Source organism: Aptenodytes forsteri, unplaced genomic scaffold (assembly GCF_000699145.1).
Source record: "Aptenodytes forsteri isolate BGI_AS27 unplaced genomic scaffold, ASM69914v1 Scaffold93, whole genome shotgun sequence".
Taxonomy (NCBI): Eukaryota; Metazoa; Chordata; class Aves; order Sphenisciformes; family Spheniscidae; genus Aptenodytes; species Aptenodytes forsteri.
In genome coordinates this window covers 10832379-10848882 of record NW_008794665.1, presented here as the reverse complement: position 1 = coordinate 10848882, position 16504 = coordinate 10832379, and the positions used below count along the sequence as shown (strand labels likewise).

General features: G+C 40.3%; 1 protein-coding gene across 1 annotated transcript in view; it reads right to left on the bottom strand.

Moving 5' to 3' along the window:
• The window catches only part of TECRL (trans-2,3-enoyl-CoA reductase-like), a 72993-nt gene that overhangs the window by 52253 nt on the left and 4236 nt on the right, over positions 1–16504 (bottom strand). The window contains exon 2 of the mRNA XM_009273608.2: positions 4215–4266. Within this exon, the coding sequence (XP_009271883.1) occupies positions 4215–4266 (52 nt within the window). The remainder of the gene's footprint in view (positions 1–4214; positions 4267–16504) is intronic.

Here is a 16504-nt window from a genome sequence, read left to right as displayed (position 1 = left end):
GGGGGGGGTAAATTCTTTTATTGTTTATAATTTTTATTATTATTTTTATTTTTTAGTTTATTGGGACAGCTGGCAGCTTGTAATATTCCTTACTCCTTGAGCACCTCATTCCCCTCTGCAGACTGGGATATTCTGCACGTGATGTTTTCAGTTCTCTCTTCAACTTCCCTTTTTCCTTCCACCCCTCGCCAGGCTTCCTCCCATCTGCCCTTCCTTCCCTGCCTGCTCCTTCTGCCTAGAGGGCAATTTCTGGCCTCCCTAAGCTCACTCTTCTGACTTCAAAGAGTAGCTCTAGTTGTGCTACCTTCTTGTGCAGGAGGTTGCATCCGTGAGTTTGTTACAGCATTGCTGAGATCTTATTCCCCCCTCTTCTTTCTGTTCTTCCTCTTCTTTCAAGAGCTTTTTCAGCAACTTTTGTGCAGTAACCTTGAAAGTATTTAACGACCATTGACTCCACTATATTACCTGTTCTAGAAGTATTTTATTTTAGTTATATGATACTTGAATTAGCATTATTATTACAGTTTTTAATTTTCTATCTGTAAGATTTCCTCCCCCACCAGTCCAATACATTTTGCAAAGATAAAAATAAATTAAAGGTGAAGAGTTATGGCCAAGGGCAAGAGCTTGCAAAGTTTAGCCTACAAGGTATTTCTTTCCCCATTGAAAACATAATCTTTATAAAGAAAGCGCCAGGTACCTAACTCATTATAAGCAGCTGAGAAAATGGGACAAAAGAATTCCTTCTTATACACTTAGTTTTTGGCTTGGTTTCACCCTCTGCCACCTAGCCAAAGGAATGAAGAAAATAGTAGTAAAGTCACCTAGTGCGCAGCACCAATTTGATTGAGGTTTCTTTGACCATACCTTAGATAGTACAGTGTGATGGCCAGTAACACCCAGGCACTCAGCTGCCACTCAATTTCAAGCAGAAAATATGAAGCAGTAGACGTGTAGACATTTGTATGATGCCACTATAGAAGACGTATTTTTGTCCTCAACATACTTATATTGTGGAACTCCTTCCCAGAGGATTTTACTGAGGTCAAACTGTAAATAGGTTTAAAAAGGATTAGACAGATTCATGGTGGGCAGGTGTGATGTTTGCTATTAAGCGTGACAGCCTGGATCTAACATCTGTTACAGAAAGCCACTGTAGAGACGATGGCTGGAAGGCTGCAACAGGGAAACTGCTGTTCTGCGCTGACCCTGGTTGGTGCTGCCAGTCCCTGCCAGGGGCAGTGGCTACAGCGACCAGGGGCTGATTCAAAACAGTGATCTTCAGTCTGGAGAAAGCCTTTGAATTCCCATGGATATGGCAGTTTGCCTTAATTGGTTATTCTCCACTAAGAGCTCATAGATCCCTGAATCTCCAGAGAGAAAACTGGGATTGCCTCCCTGAACTCAGTGCCATAGAAAGCACAGGGTTAGGCTTTGCTGGGGTTGTTTCAGTAGAGACAGTTTTGCTGAAGTGAGGGCTGAGGAGTATTGCAGTATTTGTTCCTGGACTTCTAAGTCCATATTCTGCCTTTCGTATAAACACAGATCCAAACTAATGTTTGACTGACTTAGAAACTGCTGAGCAGTAACACGTTATGTGTCACTTATATCCCATTTCTTTTATTTTAATGATTAACAGCCTCCTGTGCTGCAATTCATAATTCAGTCTTTTTCCTCCTTTCTTGAATCAGGGAGCGAAAACTGATCAGTGACAGAGATGATGCTTGTGAAATTGCTGCACAGGGGTTCCTCTCACTGAAGGGCTGACAAGATACCAGCTAAGGAGAAAGCTTAATTGCATGGGTGATCAAAGGAGAATGTACAAAGACAGGGAGACTGTAAGGGCGTGTGCGTAGGAGTGTGTTTTAGCAAGAGATTATAGGGGAACGTGTGAGTCTGGCACACACGAAATGACAGAAATGAATGCATGAGCTAGTACAAAATAGCATGCTAACCAAAGGCATCCACAGATCAGCTTCAGCCCCTTCTCAGCTCTTGCCTAAAAGAACTGTATTCTGTAAGCTGTCATCCTCCAAACTATATGAAGCGAAAAAAGGAAAGGTTTGTTTTTTGCAAGTGGGAAAGGAGGAGGAGGGGGGAACCTCATGAGACAACAACATCCAGGCTGAACTGGAAAAGAGAGATCAAAGCAATGAGCTGGAATGGAAAGAAAGGACACAGGACACTGACACAGTGTGCTCCTGGGAATGGTGGGAATTGAACTAAAAAATTGAAAACTGAAAAAGCACTGAAGGCACATGCCAGCCCTTTCATGTGCTGTAAAACACTGTACTGTCAGAGTTCTGGTTCACGATTTGTATCATGCTTTGTTGTATTGCTTACTGTCTTCCTTTATACTCAGTTCCACTTACATCACTGGGAGTATTTGAGGAGTAAGGTACCTCTAAATATGAAAACAGGTGCCATTAAAATGGCTTATACAGACTTGTACCATTTTAGCCCACATCCATTAAAAACCTCATTACAGTTAAATTGGCATAAACCTCTGTACCAGTGATCTTCAACTGATTTAAGCTGCATCAGTATAAATCCAGTTTCAACTGATTTAAGAGAGTCTAGGCAGAAATGCATTGCATTTCACAAACTGGTGGGAGGACAAACTCTTATTGAAATATTAAAACTTATGCACTTAGTCTTTTCCTATTCAGCTGTGGGGTTTTTGAACTTTTACCATTTTGCATTTTACAAGCCCTTACAGGGAGTGAAAACAAGTAGTTTTGGAGCAGACAGGTCAACAGCCTTTTGCTTCATCAACTGAACCTTTGTGCAACCACAGAAGCCTTCAGCTTTAGTGTTTTATAAGATTCTAAGGACAGAGGAGAAGCATAATATTTCTTCTACTTACCCTACTCTGAACTCAGTATTAGTGTCTGACTAAAGCATTTTTTTTTGCAAAAGGCATCTAGCCTTTAGTCGAATACACCTTTTTTTGTAAAAAAAATGAAAGACCATCATCTAAGATACCTACTCCCTACTCCAACAGTAAATGGTCCCGTCTTTAGGAACCAAATGCCTCATTCCTAATTTGAGTTTCTCTGGCCTTCACTCCCAACCCTCAATTCTTCTTGCATCTTTTTCTACTCAACTAAATAGCTTTGCAGTTCTAAGAAGTCCAGTTCAAGTTAATAGGCCTTGCCTAGACCTGCATATCTCAAATGTGGGTGACACTCAAGGTTACCAGTCCTCAGCATAAGTAGCCCTTTACTTCCCACAGGCAGGAGTGAGAGAAACATTTCTCAGTCTAGGAGCAAAGGTGGCACAGTTAGGATCTCTACAAACACAGATACAGCAGTATTTTAGCATTTCAGAACTCAAGGCACACTATACACACATATACATCCTGTAGGTTTCAGGTAAATTTGGCCCCACTCCCCGAAATCCTGACCAGCAATTCAGTGGATAACAGTAAATGCCGTCAAACTTTGGTGCCTGGCTACTTTCATTGCTCTTTCTCCCACCTTTCCAACCACCTCCCTCTAGTAAGGGCTGAAGGAGGAGGCAGAAAGGAAGCATTCAGCAAAACTGCTCTGTTCTCTGGCAGGAAGAAAAGAAGGATTTTCGAGTATGATTGCTCTTATCTCTTCTCACGTACAAGGTCCATATCTGCAGTCTGTATGTGCAAAAATTACCTTCTCCCCCACTATTTTCTCCCCTCCTCATGGATATGAAAAACAAAAAACGGTACTAGAAGAAAGGGAGGTTGCCCTGACCATTAAGGAACTGGACATGGCTGAGTCAGTTGAGAAGTCTGTCAGATTGCCTGCATGATCCCAGATAAGTCATTTAATCACTCTGTACTCGAGTTCCCCACTACAGTAGTTATTTGATCTACATGGTTTGTTTATGGCCAGATTGAAGCAGTCTAATGTTATCAAAGCTTATCTAATATAACACTGTGAGGGCAAATGCAGTTGTGGTCTTGAATTGACACTGTGTAATGTTAAAAAGAGGATAGAAAAAGTATTGCCCCTCATGGGCTGGCAGCGATAAATTATGCAGTCCTCTCCTTCCAGCCTCTCACATCTGCGATAGCTACAGTAGAACCTTAGTCCAAACACTTGCTCTTATTTAGCACTGGAGCTGTCAAGCCAGTCTCGGTTTTCATGCGAAATTTCATGAAAAATAAATTTGTTAGTTTTTCCAAGCTGAAAGACCTCTAACCATGCCTCCATCCTGCTAGCCATAGTACTTACATGCTTTGTGAAATTTGTGTTTCACATCAAGAAGGGTAGATGATGGAGGTACCTGGAAAAGAAAACAAAATGCATGCAGATTAATTTTTCTGTCTTCTTCACTCTGGGATCCCTTCTCCCCTCCTCTAATGAAGAGATGATTCAATTTGTCTGCAAGTTCCTTAAGCAATAATGAAGCAAATCAGCAAATTTCCTCTCACATATTGATATGTTATTAAGGATTGTCCGCATTTTATTTACACATTACCTGGGCCACCTCTGCTTGGCCAATGGAAGGGTAAAATCCCAAGGGTCAAGAGGGAAAGCTGCTGGCCCTGCCTGAGGCAATAACTGCCCCCAAGATCAAACCAGTGGGACAACTTGAAGGGTTAGCTTTAACGTTAGGTCCAAGCATGCTGGGGCCTGGCTCTTAGAGACATGAAAGGGTTTTCCTGAGGGGCCACTAGCAAAGGTGGCAGGTTCTGTCCTTTCTGCCTGAAATGAATTTTCTTCTGCATGCTGTTGTTCATGTGCACTGAAGCAATTCAGGTGTCACAGTGTCAGATGGCAGTCTGGAGGCCTTTTAGGCTCTATTTTATTATGTTTATTAATTTCTTAATACACTTTGTACAACGTATCTGAGAAACACAGAATTTACTAGAGCAAAAGACTTAGAAGTACAAGAAAAGGCAATGGAACACTTCAGGAAGTAGTATGTTGAGCTTGAGGTCGAGGTGGCAAGAGGCAAGGATCGGGTCTTAACAAGACTATCCCTTTGCAGTTGACACTGATTTAATATTCTATATTGTTCATTTAAGCACAGAGATGGAGAAGTAAATTGAACTGTGTCTTAACCATGGGGATCTGCTTTGGCTCTAGTGAGAGACCTCATCGCTGCCATCAGACAGCAGAATGCAGAAAACCACCTTCCTTGGAGACTTTAGGCACCTGCACAGCATAGGCTAATTCCACTATGAAGTGGTGGTGACATACAGAAAAATCTTGAGGAGCGGCGGAATTTCTTTGGGCTGAGGTAGAGAAACAGGCATGGCACCATTTTCCCTGGCTGGGCACTCATCACCTGGTTCACGCCACCTCCAGCTTCCCTGACTAACCAGAATGCAGCAGTTGCCTGGCATAGCCTCTTTGGCAGTTACACAGGAACACAACAGTTCTGCGCTGCAGAAGCTTGTCTGTCTCTACCCACCTAACAATTTCTATGGGGTTTGCTGGGCATTCTGATTCCTCTTTCATTGCATTAGTTAGAACTCATTGCTTAAGCATTAATCGAGTTACTGAGCCTTGCTCAGATCTTAGCACCATCTTTAGCCTGTAGCCCCACTTCTTCCAAATGTGATTAGTGATATTTATCTATTTTACTTATTAGTGATATTAGTGAATTGTGACAATAACCATGCATAAAAAATAGAAAAAATAAGAAATTCTGCTAGTAGAGATCAGTCAGCACCTTAACATAGGTTGTTTTGTTGAAAAGACTGAATCTGGAGAAATACTCATGTAAGAAAATAAAATTGCTGATTCAAAAGCAACAGATCAGTACAGAAAGAAAAGTTTGGCTCTTATATAATTTGACACCCCATGAAAATATGCAATATACATGCCATTAGTGCTTAGGAGTAAGCCAACTTGTTTCCAGTAATAAATAATATGAACAGGCAGAGAGCTCAATACAGATTTCAATGATCTAAAGCTGTAAAACGATACCTGTGCTAAATGGTGTGTAAAGTTCAGATTATTCCTAGTTTTTTCTTTGGGTTTAGACGAGAACGCCTTCTTTTCCACAGTTACAGAGGGTTTTACTGGCCACTGGAAAAGTCCTTATTTGCAGAAGCTGCTCTAAGTGAACCTCTACTCAAACCCTGACTTGTCTCTCTGATGCACCTGCTAAGCGATGCCAACTCCACCCAAATCAGGGGCTCGACTCCTTGAAACCAAGGACGTACCCTTTTCCCCTCCCTGACATCACCAAGGTCTGTGTTGCATCCAAACCACATTGAACAGTACTGGGCCGGGAGAAGGACATTGTCCTTGGAGTTCCTGAAGCCAGCTGGGTCCCTTTTCTTCCCTGCTACAGGAAACAATAGAAGAAGCTGTCTTATTTTTCTCAATTAAAAAGGAAAGAAAACATTTTTTCTGTATTAACTCCATGCAACATCCAGTAGAACAGCACATCTCCCATAGTCTACATGTGCCTTTTCTTGTAATGTGTATAGTCACTGTGGACTTGAATATGGGAGATGGGGGGGTATGTTTTCAAAACCTCTAAAAATATCTGAAATTGCTTTCTCACACCTTGTAATCTCACACCTGTGAGGTCTGGAGCCCAGAATCCGTCAGATATGGATGCAAGTGCTGTTAGCTGGCAACGACCACGCGGCACACAAGACTGCAGACCAAACTCTGTCATGTGTCCTAGTGCAGGGCAGGTGTGCAGGTTTCCAGAGCTGGCATTGCCAGCTCAAGGACGGGGATGGTCTTTTCCGTTGTGATGGAGGATCATCTGGCCATCTAAATACAGTATAAGCTGCGTTACTGCAGGGCCTGCATCCCTACAGGAGATCTGCATCTCAGCATGCCGGGTTCTGGGAAAGAGTAGCCAGGGCCAACCCGTGCTCTGGAGAGCTGATCATCTGATTAAGTCAAGGCAAGCTGAAAGACTGTTAAGCTGAGCACGCTCACAGAGCAGCACCAGCTCAAAACAGAGCCCACGGTCTCCATCTCCTGCACCCCTGAGTATGTGTTGACTTCAGGGCAGCGCTGCTTTCAATCATCAGTGCAAAATTTCTAGTCCAGCCCTTCTTAGCAACTCTACCTTTACATCCCTCTTCCATTTTTCAACCTGAGGCTTTCAGTGCTTTCTCCCCTCCAAATCCTGCTATGACAGCCATGGGATTCATATCACCTAACTTTAGTTATCAAAAAATTAGTCTAAGCTTGTGTTTTAGGTCTACCTATAGAACTATTCACGTGCCTTAGGTGTTTAAAAGTTACAAAGTGCCTGCTGGGATCTGCTTACAATGGCCTGCTGCAGCAGAGGAACCAGTGAGTGTATCCATGTGGTGTGATGTGAACCATCACACACAACCTCCCCTACATCCAAAGCTGGTGCTTGAACCACGTAGCTGGAGCTGCGGGGGACCGTGCTTTGTACGACACCTATGAGAGAGGCAGAGCTCATTAGCAAGAGCACTGCTGTGCCGGAGTACATCCAAGCTGCCTTAGGCTGGTTTAAATCCTGCCAGCTCAGGCCCAGGCAGAGCATGTACTTGGTTGGTTAGTCGCAGCCTGGCAGCTCTGCATGGCACCACACCGTACGTGGCACACACTGCATGTGCCCAGGCAAGGCCGGGAGCACACACCCAGCCAGGAGGGCAGGAAGGCATTTGTTTTATGGGCCAGCTGGCTTAAGGAAGGACCCTTCCACTTGAGAGAAACTACACAGATCGCAAGTTGAAAAATAACACAAATACCTTCCTCTTCAAAATGGGCTATGACATAGAGGAATCGCAGTGTCCTTTCCCAGGCAGAATAATGAGGCTATAGCCACAAAAGAATGAAATACATTTTTTTATGATCTTGATAATTCTGTGTCCTTTTTTTAAAAGACCTCATAAAACAACCGGTGAAGTTATAGATTCTAATATTGATCAATGTGAAGACGGATGCTGAGACATCAACTTACTACTAAGTGCGTCCTCTTCGTAGATCATTAATTATCTTTTGTTCTTTTCATTGTACATCAATACGAGCTAAAGAATTGTAAGGACCGGAACAGCATCTGCTCTTATTACCCTTTGTGCTAACTGAATAAACCACCCTGGAACATTTCACTGTAATTATTAGTCTTACTCTCCTTTTATTCTTTTAAATTCTTACTGAAAAGTGTTATAACCTTCCTTTTTCCTCTATTTCAGCACTTTTCAAATACACAAAGGGAAAGCAGAGTGAAAGACCACCCTTGGTTTATTTAAAACAAGGTGGATTTCATTGTAAAACCACCTTTTACTTGGCACATATCTTCTATGTCTGATGGTCAAGCCAGTTTTCCCTCCAACTTCTTAACTTGTAGTCTAACACCAGATTTTAAATATAGTTAACTTTCTAGTAAGTTGCTATCATGTGTAAGTTTCAAGACTACTTTTTCTTCACAAAAAAATGTTATGAAGAAATGCAGATTTTACAGGTGTGGGTTGCATTCATTACACTTTTCATTCAGAAAAGGATGATTTAAAAACCTCAAGTCCTGTTTTTCCTGTACCTTCATAGCAAAAATACTTTTACTTTTCCATTCAAGGCAACTTTTCAATTTTTAGGAATTCAAGAATGAAAGGACCTTCTGGGTCATCCATTCCAGTTCTATCCTTCCTTTATGCAGCAATGCACAAAGCATCACATTTCTTTTTAAGATGTAAAATACCATATTAGTAACTTAGGCTATGACTCAAGGAAGAGCACTAAGTGGAAGATATTATGGGAACTTAATATTGCCTTTTGTGAGTGGAAGCTAATCAGATAGTTACCCACTTTCATACCTCTTTCACATTTATAAGTCAAAGAATTATAACAAATCTGGTGATCTGTATGTAATTGCATCACACAGTTCTTGCACTAAAGAATTATTTTAGGGGTTAGAGGTTAGCAGAATATCAATAAGAATTTGAATAATAGAATTTTAGCAAATAAGTGATCTTTCATTCAACATTTCCCTTTGAATGTTCTTTCTCTTTGTGACATGTGAGTACCACGGCACTGCTGAGTCACCTACTTTCCAATAGGCGGTCATTTATCATAATTGCAGAAATTCAGAAATTCTGCCACTCCAGCTGCTCATTAATCACACACACATTTAAATCACAAATTTACCCATCTTCAGACAGGGTAAATTTGTTCAAAAGGGTGGCATCGGCTTATTGCAGCTGAGGATCTGACCCCAAAACAGATAACCAGCTAATGGGAAAGCCAGGTCATTTCCAAATTCAGCACTCAACAAATACTTCATCATTACTGCTTTTGCACCCTGTCCTTGCTTTGGGACCATGCTGTTTTATTAGAAAGCAGCAGCATTTCACAGAAAGTTAATCAGGAAAACACCTGTTCTAACTGATCGCCGTGTTTTGTGAATTTGGCTTCTAGATCAGATTACTTTTTCTTATTGTTAATTTTCAAAGACTGTATTAGAAATTGGGTACTGTTTTACTGTAACCTCCCTCAGTGTGTCCCACACTGCTCTCTTGTTAGCCTGGTGAACCAGTGTGCTGGTCACGTCCAAAGAGATACAAGTAGATGAGCCCACCCTGGAAATGACATAGAATTAACAACATATTAGACAAGTGTTGTCAGCAACTACACAAAGGCTTTATATGGAATTTAATATTTTACTCGGTAGACTGCAGTGAACTGCCTACTAAAGAGCCAGCTCTGATCTCAAGCCAGTCTTTCCAGAAACTAGAGGTATTCACAACTATGGTTTTAGCTCAAGTCAGTTCCAGTATGTGTGAGCAGGGAGCTGTATCGCCTAGTAATCTCCTAGATTATTATGTGGTCACATGAACTTTGGCATATGAGATAATCCAACTGACTAATATTCCCAGTGACTATGGGTCAAATTATCTAAGAATACACATAACCACATGCTTACCGGGTGCAGTCATGTCAATTTACACTAGCCAAAGATCTCTAAAGATGTTATATTGGTTTTGTACTGCTAGCTGGGTACTTATATAAAAAAAAAATCCTCTCCCTTTGCAAGAAATTTTCTGAAAAACTGTCAGACACCAGAAAGAGCTTTTTCTCCCTCTGCTAAAGATGAGAGTGGAAGTAAAGAGAATGCAATCCATTAGCAGACAAAAGGTGTGCAGGCCATCTCTCAATTTACAGAATTCACCAGGTTCACCTATTTCTGAGCAAATCTGACTAGGACTGGCATGCCTCCGTGCCTTCTGACCTTTTGTTAAAGGGAACTGAGTAAGGTTGTTGTATTCACCTTGAGAGCTTAACAACAGAACCAGTCAAGAAGCCTCTGTCACAACACTTTTCTACCATGAAAATGGAATTGTTCTGGCAAAACTCTGAATGTGTAAGTTTGTATTGACTTCAAATTTTAAAAATTAAATAGAAATATTTTTTTTTTAAAAAATCCTGCTTCATGAACATGCTGAAAATTCATTTTGTTGTGCTATTTTCATTTCTTTTATTTCTCATCGGTATGGAACTTTCATTACTTTTGCATTATTTTATGACACATCAATCATGATAGTGTAAAATAATACAACACATGGCTCTCATGCCATGGAAAATAACCCAATAGGAAATAATATTCAAATAAATGCACTATTAAATTGTAAAATAAATTGCACTCAAAAGGAAACATTTGTTGTTTCATAACAGATTGAAATATTCCAATATTAATTTGTAATACAATCTTCCCCAAATTCTACCTCATCAAAAATTCAAGACTCATTTGTTTTCGCTGTAATTTGCAACTCTGAATGTGTAAGTTTGTACTGACTTCAAATTTCAAAAATTAAATAGAAATATTTTTTTAAAAAAATCCTGCTTCATGAACATGCTGAAAATTCATTTTGTTGTGCTATTTTCATTTCTTTTATTTCTCATCGGTATGGAACTTTCATTACTTTTGCATTATTTTATGACACATCAATCATGATAGTGTAAAATAATACAACACATGGCTCTCATGCCATGGAAAATAACCCAATAGGAAATAATATTCAAATAAATGCACTATTAAATTGTAAAATAAATTGCACTCAAAAGGAAACATTTGTTGTTTCATAACAGATTGAAATATTCCAATATTAATTTGTAAAAAAATCTTCCCCAAATTCTACCTCATCAAAAATTCAAGACTCATTTATTTTCGCTGTAATTTGCAAAGAAAACAACATTTGGGATATGCACTTTAAAAAAAAAAAACAAAAAAACAAACAAACCAAAAAACCCCAAACAACTAATTTTGACCAGTTCTTCTCAAGAAGAAGGTGGGGTTTAGAGTTTTGTTTGGATTTTGATTGCCAGTCCTAGCACAGATTAAGCATATAGTTTAGCTGTGAAATCTCTCTGAATTTGTCTTCCCTTCTCTATCAAATGGCTGTAGAGATTAATGCTTGCTTTTTTATACCTATGCAAACTGCTAACATTTAGAATCAAGCAGTGCACCCAAGAAACCAAAACAATACTTAGCACAGGATGGTCACAAACTATTTGGGGGACTGTATGAAAACAAAAAGCAAGAGTGAGATCAACCAACTCAAAAGAAAATTCACAGGAGAACACGTATTGGCAAAACAAGTGGTTCTATGAGTAGCAGGGCTAACAAGGCCTTACTTTCTACTAATAAAGGACCCCGAAGCCTTTTCCAGCTGCCCCATATCCCTTCCCTGTCTCCTATGGTGTTTCAACCGGGCGAGAAACTGGGGCTGTTTTGCTGCCGTGCACTTGCTGATTGCCCAGTCAGAATGCGCGTGCTGAGCCGACAGCTGGCTGCTGGTGTACGGCAGGGGTGAAGGCTGCACTCTGCCTGTCCTCCCTGCTCTGAAACACTATGCTGCCCAGCCACCAGCTTCCATCAGACAAGCAGGAACTTAGTAATCTTTTGAGCCTTTTTTTTTTTCTCTCTTTCAGATGTGTTTAAATTTGGCCAGTAGGTCCAAAGTTACGTTGGGGAGAGCAGGCAGGGAAAGATGGAGAGACAGCAAGCCCCCTGTGGTCCATGAGGGGAAGTGTGAAGCTGAGAGGCAGACAGGAATGGGAAACGAGGGTGATACATGGGAACAATTAGACGTCATCAGGTCAGTGAGAAATCTAAGTACTTTTCACCATACCAAGTGCAATGAAGAGATGCTTGCTGTGCCTCTGGTACAGATTCTCTGACTGCCACAATTTGTTCTCTTGTAGTACAAGGGCTGTATATATTAAAAAAGGAAAGCTTGCATTTTAAGGACTTATTAAAATCCAAAATTGTTTAAACATAGGCAGATATGTTATAAAGATAGTATTAATATATACTGTTAGATATTTATAGATCCATTACTACATGGCTCTGGTATTTTGTGAAGAATCACAGGTCTGATTTCAGAAAGAACTTGAAGCATGTTCTGATGGACCAATAAATCACGGGCAGGAGTATTTTAATGCTACAATAATGCCTATATGAGATGCCATTATACACCTAAATTTCCATCATGGGTTGTGCTGATTAACTATTAGACTAATAAAACACCTACAGCTCCCTATGGTCTTATATTGTTCCAGTATATTCATAATTTGCAATAATCTGTGAATTATCTTTGATGCAATAAGGCAAATGTGCAGCTGGGGTAAAATGTCATAACTTTGTTGGGAAAGAGGACGTTTTCACACTGGCTGGGAATCTGTCTCTACAGATACACTTTTGGCAATATTCACTGCTCTGGTAGCATAGCTGGCTTTTACTGTTGGCCAGAATGGCTTATGTTCATGAAGAGCTGGAGCACCACTGGTGTCTCAAGAATTCATTCTCTTGTTTTCGGTGAACTTTGAAACAAGCTTAAATTTTTTGGATCATTTATTATATTTCACTCTTTCTTTCTTCCCCCCAGGCTTAGACTTTTCTATCTAAAATAAGAGATATATAAAACCTGTCATTTAAAGGCACTTCTAAGCTTTGAAAATTAGTATCAGCTGAAGCATTAGTCTTCTGTAGTGGCTTGTAATTCTTTGCTTTGAAAATTAGTATCAGCTGAAGCATTAGTCTTCTGTAGTGGCTTCTGTAATTCTTTAAATTGTACCTTCACAAATGCTAAATGCCCTAAAGATAGCAGCTTCTCCCCTCCCCAGTCTCTCTTTTCTAGATAAATCAAAGGTCGTTTCTCCAGGTATTCCATATTAAAAGCCGTATTGAAACAAGAATGGTGACAGCAAAGAGCAAGCAAAAATTAAGATGTCTAGTTGCCTTTTTTCATCTGAAACTATCTGTAGCTATATTGACATTAAAATGATGTGAATTTCTAGTAGAGCTGGAAGAAATGAGTGTAACGCATTGCTGCAACAGAATTTGAATATGTTTACCAACTTTACCAAGTGTAACTAATAACTGAGGAAGGAAATACTATTGTCATCACCTCCAGCACTGGGGGGTAGGCATAAGATTCAATTCTGACGGGCAAGAAAACACATAGACTTTATAACATGTTTGTAAATGTAATGTATTTTCTTGCAGTGCCTCCCAGCAGGGACCAGATCCCTGTTGTGCTGGATGCTGTGAAAACATACAGTAAAAGACACAAGACACTATGAAATCCTCCTTCCAAAAGGAATTTAAAAAGAGGACTTCCACAGCAATGAGCCTCTGTCCAGCTAGTTTGTGCCTGTGTTCCTTCACCTGTATTGCTGTGGGAATCCCCAGTTTGTGGGACTCAGCACCAACATGTGGTCTTCCCATGGAAGCCCCCTCCTTTGACACGGCTGGTTATTCAATGCCTTTGGGCACCTTAGGCATCAGAGGCAAGACACCTCTAACAATAGATTGCTTGAATGAGAAAAATTATGATCTTAAAAAACTTATGCATGAAATGAGGCCACTGTGGAAGTGCACAGGTTCCGCTCATTCTCCACAAGGAAGAATATAGACTCCTGTGAAGTGAAATATTAAAATTGCAAGATTTAGGAAAAAAAAGACTATACAAGGCAATGAAAATATTCATCTCTTTCCTGGGAAAGGACTTCTTTACTATACTTCCCTAAAATGAAGCAAATTAGGAGAGTCTGATGTAAAAGGCAATGTCCTGGTACTGCAAAGAGTTCCTTTGCAGAGTTTCATTGCCTACTTTAATGATTGTATTTGCTCACCTAAAATGAATGTGGTATATCTAACCTCCAAGTCATGATGTGAGAAGTTATTTTTATTTGCTAGAGATGACTATGCAAAAGAGAGCTGGTGACGACTGTTCTTCTTGGCTGTTCACTTTCTGTGACAGAGCTGCAACCCACAGTCAAGAGTAATAGATTTCTGATACTGGAGATGCCATTTCTGCATGCATCCAATTTTGTTGTCATGCCAGCGTAAATCCATTGTATTGCTAAACCATAGTGTGCAGATACAAGGACACTATTGTTTTAGTTGCTTTACAAACAAAAATTCTTGTGAACTCCTTCACAGACAAGCCTTTCAGAGTAATCAGAATAAGCCCTAATTCATCTTTGGCAAAAGATGTAGTAATACATATACGGTGTAATACTTAACAGCAAGAAGAGTTGTATATGTATGTGACTAGATTGATGCACAGATTTGTGTCATGCTGGGTGCGACAAAAATGAGTAACAGAAGGACAGGCCCTCTGCAAGGGTCCTTTAATTTAAGAAAAATAACAATGTTCACGAGTTTCACTGTAGGCATTGCATGGCAGGTCTGCACTCACAAACATACAGTTAAATATTCCTATACTATATATCGTTAACCACAAGCTATCAGTAACTGGGTTTTCCAAAGAGATTTCAGTGGGAGAGAGCACTGGGTGCGTGGAGGGCTGGTTTAAGGAACAGTAGGAAAGTAGCTTCCATCGTCTTTGCAGCACACCAAGAGAAGAAGCTCTGTCCTGCACACCTTAAGAAGCAAGCTCTCTTCTGTAGGCCTTAAGAAGTTTTCTGGAGAGGAGGGCCACTGCATCGCAGCCAAAACCTGAGTTTGCAGCTCTGCTTACAACTTAACTTGCAAAATCATCTAGCACGAAACTACTGAGCTCTGAGGCTCAGATGGGAAAAAGCTTTCTTTGCTGGTTGCCCCAAAGGTGATTTATTCTGTAAAAACTATATTGTGTAACACTTTCTGCCCTAAAAGCAACTCATGCAAAATTAACTACATTGCACTATGTTTGTGGGAAAATGCATTTTACTACAAGTTAATTTGAAGAAAAAAATATTATACAATGAATGCTGTAACAGAAACAGTTATGAGTTGCCTTAACAGCATTTATAAATCAAATCACTGCACATCCATAACTTTAAAACTAACCTACATCAGGCTTTTGGAATAATGTACAAGTAAAACAGTTTTTGAGTAGCTATGTATTTTTCATAAGTTGTGGTTGACGATGAAAAATGTGAATTATCTGTTAAAAAATACAAAAAGGAATTCTTTTCTTTCATTTTTAAGACTTGATGAATTTTGCATGCTCAGTTGTTTTTTATAGCTTTTTGGAAGTAATATGGGAGCCAAAATCCTTAGATATTTTAGGACTCTTTTTAGACATTTTTAGACATTTTAGACATTTTTAGACTCTTTTCTAACAAGAATCACTAATTACATGCCTTCTCCTCTTTAGAGACAGACAGGAATTTCTTCCATAGAAATTAATACATTGTGAGGAAAAAAAGCACTTGTGATCATCTAGGTTCATCTGCTGTTTTACACTGGCCAAAGAAGAGACTTATTCCTTGCTGAATACTTCTTTTACTCCTTGAGGAAGAAAGCTGTACGACTCATGTTTCAACTACAGAACATGCTAAAAAATGCAGCATCAATTTGCATGTTGAAGTGACTGAAGATTCACCCACAATATGCCCAACTGTTACTTACCACCCCTTGACTGACTGTCAAAATATGGGCCAATTTCTTGGCTAAATTTGCCTAATTGTGGCTTTCAGCCACCAGTTCTTGTAAGGCCTTTGCCTGCGTGGGTAAACACCTTTCTGTTCTGAGGAATCCTCTCCCAGGCCGTAGAGGGATCTCAGGTCAGGCAAGATGCTCTGAGTACAGCCGAGCCATGCTGTGCGCGAGGACACCGGCCTGCCTCCCCGGGGAGCGGGGACGGAAGGAAGACACAGGACTCTGTCATTCAAACTGACCCGCACACCTGGACTCTTGCCCTCTTGTGGGCAGTGCGCAGAGCAGGAGGCTGCTCGTACATCTCCTCGAAACCTCAGTGCCTTTTGTCCCCTGCTGCCATCACATCAGAGTGCAGATACCTTTGCTCACATGTGTACAGTCCCAGGGTAACTCCTGGGCATTTATATACTGCTTTTAAGGACAGATGGACGGGGTCGTAGCCTAGGTTTAAATTAGCTTTCCCTACTAACTCCTTTTTGAAGCCTTTCTCCAACTGTCAAAGGTAGCCCCCTTTTGTCTATAAATCACCAGTGCCTGATGTCCTGCCAGAAGTAGTTTGGGGACATTTTGTAGAATAACTGGAAAAAAATTTTTGAGACAGGTTTGTGTTTAGAATAGAATAGAATAGAATAGAATAGAATAGAATAGAATAGAATAGAATAGAATAGAATAGAATAGAATAGAA